This window comes from Nannobrachium achirus (assembly GCF_963921795.1).
Source record: "Nannobrachium achirus genome assembly, chromosome: 7".
Classification (NCBI taxonomy): Eukaryota; Metazoa; Chordata; class Actinopteri; order Myctophiformes; family Myctophidae; genus Nannobrachium; species Nannobrachium achirus.
The window spans coordinates 24,613,200-24,621,414 of NC_137816.1; the positions used below are offsets into that span (position 1 = coordinate 24,613,200).

The following is an 8,215-nucleotide window of genomic DNA, read 5'->3' on the forward strand; positions in this document are numbered from 1 at the left end:
CCGGGAATTCCCCGTGAGCAGCCCCGTTGGGGTGGTCATTTGGTCATTTTTGCACATTTGGTCATTTTTTACACTTGGGGGTCCCCCAGGGACCTGGGAGTCCCTGGAGCTCCGGGGGTCCTTGGAGGTTGTAGTTTGGCAGGTAAGGAGTGTGTGTGCAAAATGTGGCATGGATGGGGGCAACGGTTGTGGAGATATGAGCAGGGCAAAAGTGTGACGTGTGACGTATGACTCACGGACGGACATTTTTTTACACCTGGGGGTGCCCAGGGTCCCTGGAGCTCCGGGGGTCCTTGGAGGTTGTAGTTTGGCAGGTAAGGAGTGTGTGTGCAAAATTTGGCATGGATGGGGGCAACGGTTGTGGAGATATGAGCAGGGCAAAAGTGTGACGTGTGACTGACTCACTCACTCACTGACGGACGGACAGCCGGTGGAGGTTTTGGTAGCGACAATTAGGAGTTTCTCCTGCATCTCGGCTACTCAAAATGGAGTTTCTGGTGACACATAAATGTGCACATGAATGTGCACGATAAATTGTTATTAGCCTTTGGTCTGGTCAAGGATACTAACAAACCTGGCTGGTATGTTGCGCATAATATACTCCCGATCTATTTCTTTTGTTTTTGAGGCAACCCAGCACTTCTTGGCGTTGGCCGTCAGTCAAAGTTAGAGGGAAAAAGTCTGACCAACTGCATATCCTGGACCTTTCTGGCGCAAATCAACCCCCACCCAGGATTCAAGACAGCGACCACGCTACATTAAACCCTGTAGTCTATGGTTGCTGTTTCGAATCCTGGGAGGTGTTCGTTTTGAGCCGGTGTAAAGGTCAGGACACACGAAAACCTTATATAGTCTGAGCAGACCTCCAGACTGACATCATAAACAACACAAAGAATATTGCCATGCATGCCTATCAACACTGATTCGCGCAGGCGCCCTTGCAGGAATTAGTTTGCACCGCTCACTTCGCACGGGTGCGATTCTTTTTCTTTTCTTTTTTATCATTTTTTTGCTGTTTTTGTGTGAGTCTTTTGAATCCTTAAGAAAAACAAGGTCTGCACACTGGATCATGCTCATGGTGTATAGGAACCAACATACATTTTAAACATTTGGAGCATGATCCAGTGTGCAGACCTTGTTTTTCTTATGGATACTGTTCTCAGCCTGGGACCTGGGTTTTAGTGAGTGGATGCAAATGCTTTATTGTTCTTTTCTTTGGAATCCTCTAGTCTAGACTCTTGGAGGATCCATGATTCATGTGAGCTTTCCATTTGAGCTTTTGGTCTGGCGGAGCAGTGTATGGATGTTGCAAATCAGGGGCTGGATGATGGGGTAGCGAGAGCGGCCCTGACCATACGACCCCTCCAGACTGTCCAGCTCCTCCACTTCTCGCAACTTCCTTTGTATGGCTTCACCAAAATCTGCCGCCATGTCACTCCGCAGCTGTTCTAGGTCTTGCTGGCTGACTCGGAACTGGCCGAGGACACGGCCTCCAGTTCCCCGCAGTCCTCCAAAGTCACCATCGAGTCGTGATCTGATGCCACTGACTTCAGGCAACAAAGAGTCCTTGCGGTCAGTGGGAGTGCAATACAACAAATAGTACTCCAGGTGGCGCCACAACACAAATAAGCTGGTCTCTATCACATAGGAGCAGAGAGCTAGAAGCTTGGCTCTGTTGTTGATGAGCTGGACCAGTCGTCTTTTGGCCAGCAGGCTCCACTGGACAGGCGAGATCTTCTCCAACCCACCTGGACCTGACACCAAGCCGTGATATTGCTCCTTGAGCTCCTCTGGGGGCAGCTGATCCAGGCACTTCAGTTTCTCTACGCTCTGTCTGTGACTCTGTTGAACCCTGAAGAAATCTGCAGCACTGTTCTTTATCAGGTAAAGTACCAAGCCCAGGCCGGGTTCATGGCTCCCATCTCGGTCACCTGGTTTGCTTCTAGAGGGGCCGAAGAGGCAGACGCTGAACTGGGCCTGAGCCGAGCTCTGCAGCAGCAGGGAGTGACAGTACTCCATGATGTTAGCACACACCTGCTGCATGGCTACCTCCATCTCCTCACGGCACTCAGCTGGGTCTCCAGGGGCATCCATCTCAGCATGCTTCAACAGTCTCTCCCTCTCACTCCCTGCCAGACGGCCCAGCAGGGACAGACAGAGATGCCTGAATCTTTTGATGTGACTCTTGAGTACATCGCTATTGATCTTTTCACAGATATCAAGAACTCCTGGCAGGGCTGTCTTGCTGATGATGCCTGTGAGCAGAGATAACTGCTGTAGAGATCCCATACTGAGATCCTGACAGAGCAGAGACTGGATGGTATCTACATGTTCAACCAGCCACATAAGTACTTGTGCAGCCCCCTGCGGGTGGTGTATGGAAGTTGAGTGTGCTGCCCCCTGCTGGTGGTGTGTAGAGGTGGAGATGAGGATGACCTGGAACAGATTGAGTGTGGGCAGGATGATCTGCCTGTAGCGGTCTAGAGGACAGGAGATGAGACCTGATGGGTCCCTCGTCGTTCTGTGTGAGTCTCTGTGAGGTAACATGTCAAACACCCGACAGTCGATCAGATTGTACACCAGGCCACACTGCAGCAGCTCCATGGCCCCCTGCAGGCCCGTCTTGGCTATGCGCGTCAGCAGGGCCATCTTACTCTCGTACACGTACAGTGGTTCAAGGACAGGCGGCTGTGTAGTGAGCAGGTTCTGTAGGGCCACATCATCTTGCTTCAGACTTTCCACCAGCTCCCTTAGGCAGCCACTTTTACGCACATACATCAGCCACTGGCTGGATAGGATGCTGTCCAGCCTGGTCCTATCCTTCTCAATGGAGAGGATCCTATCCATCACCTTCAACGCCAGCATCCGTCTGCTCTCGTGACCGTCGCAGGCGTCACGACACACCACCTCCATGAGGGCTGTTCCGTAGCTCTGAATGATCGCCAGGTTCTCTTTCTGCAGTTTGGAGAAACCATCTTCTGGAGCTGTCAGTCGCTCCCACATAGCATTGCCTGGCTGTAGCATGTCAGGTTCATCAGGTTTCTGGGCAATTTCAAGGACGTTTAGCAGAGAGCAGTACAAGTGTATACGCAGCCGCTGGGATCCCCCACCTGTACGGAGGATGAAGTTCAGTAGCTTATGGAGGATCAGATGCAGATCAGAGTTGGCGATGGAGGTAAAGCCAGAAGACACCCCCCCAACTTCTAGCCCCACCCCCTGCTGGTGATCTGATTGCAGTGACAGGCCAAGGTGGGTCGTCAGGGTGAAGACTGCCTCGGCAACGTTGGGCATTAGCTCTTCTGTTGCATCTTCAGATAAGACCTTATCGTGCAGGTCCAGCAGCAGGTCTCTGATGATGAGCTGTCTGTCCTCAGCAGGTATGAGGTCAGTGGGGCAGACGGTCAGCAGAGTCTCCACCAGGATCCTCCAGGACTGCAGTGCATGACGCTTGGCACTGAGGGTCCGATGCACATAGTTGCGTTCTACCACATATTCTAGGATGGAGTTCACCTCTTTAATTAATAGGGACCTCTGTCCAATGGCTGCCATTCCTTGCAGGGTATTTACCTCTGCGACCAACACTTGATAGAGCAACTTAACATTGCACATAGTCTGCCCTTGTTCGTTGACATGCTCATATTTGGAAATCTCCTCCTCTATCTGGGTGGGCTCAAAGAATCCCAGCTGAGGAAGCTCTGGACTGTCCTGGCTGAAATTGATGGTGTCAAGCACACTCAAGAGCTTCCTGCGCACTTTAGGCACCGTGTCAGATCTGGTCTCTTCCTCAATTCCTGATTCACCATCAGCTGTGTGCTGTGTGTGTGGCTGGTCATCCTGGAGCAGGTTGGCGAGACGCTGCACATGAAAGCGCTGGCGATTCATTGACGTCACCAGTAGCTCATGGGCTGCTGTTTTCATCAGCCACGACATCTGATAGAGAGCAGAGATCGGGTCACCAGGTAGAACAAAGGGCAGGTGCTGCAGCTGTGAGAATAGGAAGTCATGGCTGGTTCTCAAGTAGCGCAAGGTGGGGCCTGACGTTTCTGAGCAGGCACACAGCTGGTAGATCAACTGGTAGCAGAGCGCAGCCAGGTGAGGGGCCTGGCCTTTGAGTACAGGCCCTGATTTCTTGTCACTGCCTCTCTGGAGCATATTCAGAATGGCATGCAGGCAGCTCCGAGGACAGCCTAGAACACCTGGGTCCTGCAGATTGGTGGAGACAGGCTTCTTGACCTCGTATCCAAGCAGGTAGAGGGACAGGTTGGGGGCTTTCAGCTCCAGTGAAGTGATCAGCAGGTTCAGAATGTGGATCTGGGTCTCATGTCGGATCTTTGCCACCTTCTTCCACTTCTTTACTGGGTCTGAGTCATCTACTGTCTCTGTGCCTTCTTCAGCATGTACATTATCCAAACACTCTATGAATCCTGCCATCAGCTTGTCACTGACAGTCTGATCATTTGTGAAGTCTCCCACCAGCCTCATCTGAATGTTGGGGTAGCGGGCAATGTGACATAGAATCTTGGCACTTTGGAAGGCTGCATCTGGGTTAGAGCTGTTGTGGTACAGGTACCTGGTGACGGTGACAACATGGTTGGCCCTGCGGCTCTGTGGGCGGCTGACCTCATGGAGGAGCTGCTCTAGAGGGAAGACCGACAGGGAGGCCTGGCTCTCCCTCAGGAGGTCCATGTAGACTACTTCCTTCTGTAGAGCCAGTTCCAGCAGACACAGACAGTGCAGCACCGCAGACTCTAGCTGCTTCTGACCGGGTAAGGGGGAGTAGGTGTCGAGCTGGTGGATACCGTCCTCCAACAATCTGAGGCAGAGAGCAAGCATAGTTGAGTCGGTCAGCAGGTGGAACATGATGCTGTTTCCAGGGTGTTTGTGGGCTGGGAGCTGCTTCCCCTGTGGCTCCAATGTTTCCTGGACGAAATCTGACGGCTGGGGCTCATAGTCCTGCAGCAGCTTGTGAAACACCTCCAGCACCGCATCGGCTACCTCCCACTTCTCAGCAGGACGGTGATATGGTCTGGTGAGGAAAGGGAGGAACACAGAGTCCTGGAGGAAGGCCAGATATGGCTGGAAGCCCGGAACGCGTAGCCCCGCCCCCAGGTTGACAGGCAGGCCACTCTCCACCAGTGTGCTGATCAGCTGGCAGAAGGCCCGGGTCAGAGGGTATTCCTTAGCACTAGACTCAACCTCGGTCAGCTCCACCTCAATTCCAGCAGTCTGTTGTCCTGCGGGTTTCACCGTCTGGAGGATCTGTGCGTATTCCAGTGACTGCCACAGAGAGGCAGCAATCTCTGGGGACCTCCCAAAGGCAGACAGGCAGCGCATCAGCTCCGCCTTAAGGACAAGAGGGATGCTACACTGCAGCAACCCCAGCATAACAGGGGCCCACTGTTCGAACAATGCCAGTCGGGCATCTTCACTCCATGTAATGATAGTAGTGAACAAATCCAAAAAGGAGGTGATCCCATCCAGTTCTCTCTGGTTGATTCCCTTCAGTGGACAATGGTGGTACTGCGCTGTGTCTGGGTTGGGCCGGTCTTGTTTCAGGTTGCCATGATAGAGCATGAGAGCGTGGAAGAAGTGTTCCCAAGAGGCTTGGTTAACTGCTACACCTTGGAGGTTCGCTCCATGTGGGGCTCTGTTGGTTTTCAGCAGTTTGTAGCAGTTGTTTGCACACTGAGGTCCATTGGCCAGGCCCTTCAGCATGCGCAGATAGGCCATATAGTGTAGAGGGCAGAGTGTAGAGGGCAGCATGTCTCCCATTTGATGCACAAACTTGGACAGAACAACCTGTTTATGTGGAGGTCTCTGTAAGGCCATGCCCAGGTAGGAGCCATGGGGAGAGGTGTGTTGGACGGAATCTGTTGGACACCAGAACCCCAGGGCCAGCTCCAGGCTGAATGGGTCTTTACTGTAAAACTCTCCAATCAGGGTCATTAAATGGTCCAGGTCTTTTTTTATTAAGGAAGATGGAGGCTCATTGCCCGTCTTTAAGGACATATACACCAGATGGACATCTTCCTCAGCACGGTCACGTAGCTTCTTCACTTTCATGGGCATGAGAGCCAGGAAGTCAGTTAGGAGGGAATGAAAGCGCCGGATGTAAAGCTCTTCCTTTGCAAAGCCCTCGCATCCAAGCATGTGCTCCTTTAAGAACAAGAACACGTCTGCCTGCAGGGCCTTTTCAGCCAGAGCCTCATCTTCATTTGTGAACTCCACCAGAGCAGAGCCCTGTGGTAGCTGAGAGAGAGCCCTCAGAGTCAGAGCCCAGGCAAGGCGACACACTGCCTGCAGGCCGGGAAGCTTCCAGGGTCTGCGATCCATCAGACGACGGTGCACTGCAGATACATAATGCCTCTCTGTCAGCAAGGGCATGGCCTGGAGCAGATCTTCTCCATCTTCTGTACCTTGCTCTAGGAAGCTGACATCCAGGCAGGAGAGTAGTGCCATGACAAGCGCCAGGTTCACGCTGTCCAATGATCCGTCAGCTTCAGCTGTCACTGTCTCCAGGTGACCAATGAGAGCCAGGGTATCATCCTCCACCAAGGGTGACTGGCAGGTCCAGGAAAAAAGGCAGCCAGCCAGTGCTTGTCTGCATTCTGTGATGAGGTCAGATACCTCCCTCCTGTGCTTCTCATTTCCCAGGCCACGGTACTTCTGCAAACTCTCAAACTGACGCTGCACATCAATCGTCGACACCAGGTCGAGGATGCGTCTGGTCAGACCGTGGCTCATAAGTCCATCTGTAAAATGCGTGGCCAACGCCACAAGCTCCCCACTCAGTTCCAGGGAAAAGGTTTTGCTGCTGTGACGGCACTGAATGAGCGAACGCAAGGAGCTGGCCACCGACAGCTTCCCATCCCAGTACAGCAGCACAGCCACCAGGCCACGGGTCAGACCTGGGAAGTGGGGCTGCAGGCGTTCACCTGCCAACAACAGTTCCAGAGCTGCCACCTCTCCCATGTCAAACAGGTCACTGAGGATCAAGGCCTCAGTGACAAGCTCCTCCGGTAGGAGCTGTGAACCCCGCTGACCTTGAATGGCTATACCCTCTGTGCTGGCTTTCCGTAGCTTCTCTCTCTGCTCTGCACTTTTTGGAGGGTTTTTGTAGAGCGACATAAAGTGTGACTTGTGTTTCTTGAGCTGCCGGTCTAGGAGGTGTATGCTCTCCTCTTTTTTGCTCCACATTGCACCCTCCAGCGTCTCCCAGAGCTCCCTCAGTGGCCCCCACAGGCTGGCCTCTGAATTCACTGCCATCTGTGCAGCCATCTCACTTCACTGGAAAATCAATGACATTTATGTAGTACTATGGTTTCCGTGTCATTCCCATATACAGAATGGAGATGCCCGACATCAGGGGTAATGTTTTGTCTGACGTAATTATGCCCATATATGCCCATTGTCATGCTGACATCACTGATACTACACAGTGTCGCCCACTGAAACAATACCCAAATGGTGACATCCACCATGGTAACAGCCGTAAGCTGAAAAGATGCCCAAATTTGGAGATTATGTCCGCCATCTGTCTGCATGCTGACATCACTGATAATAAACAGTGTCGCCAACATGTTAACAGCCGCATGCTGAAACAATGCCTTTACACACAGACAGGTATTGTACAACTGGACGTCAATGGTGAATGTTCTGCCCAACGGGCACCAGTCTGGGTTCTCCAACATGGGTTCTCTTACTGTAAATAGTAATAACTAGTAATACGCCTCAGGGCGACATGCGACCTCGCCCTAAAGGGTAAGGTCGCGCCAATTCTTTGCTATATCTGGCCAGTGATGTACTGTATATCGGACGTGGATATATGGGCATGCAGAACATGCCCATATATATGGGCATTACGGTTACCAAATATGGGCATTCCCAGATATGCCCTTAATATTGATGACATCGGAACAGGTATCTCCATATATTGGCATAGAACGAACAAAGATGTAATTAATTTGCAAGTGTGATCAGGGAATGCCCATATATGGGCATTCCCAGATATGCCCTTAATATTGATTACACTGGGACAGGGATCTCCATATACTGTATGGGCATAAAACGGACAAGGATGTAATTCATTTGCTGATCTGGGAATGCCCATGGGCATGTTCTGACATCACATTGTCAACTATATATGGGCATAAAATATATGGGCATAAAAGGGACATGAAGCCAGAGCGTGATGTCAGAGCAGCAAACCCATTCT

At 51.9% G+C, this 8,215-nt stretch overlaps 1 protein-coding gene across 1 annotated transcript; it reads right to left on the minus strand.

Annotated features, from left to right (window-relative positions):
- Window positions 1-1,254: 1,254 nt before the first annotated feature.
- Window positions 1,255-7,278, minus strand: LOC308288016 (nuclear pore complex protein Nup205-like; the record flags this gene model as incomplete). Its single annotated transcript, XM_080729362.1, has 1 exon — window positions 1,255-7,278. The coding sequence occupies one exon, from the start codon at window positions 7,276-7,278 to the stop codon at window positions 1,255-1,257; it is 6,024 nt and encodes a 2,007-aa protein (XP_080585488.1).
- Window positions 7,279-8,215: the final 937 nt, after the last annotated feature.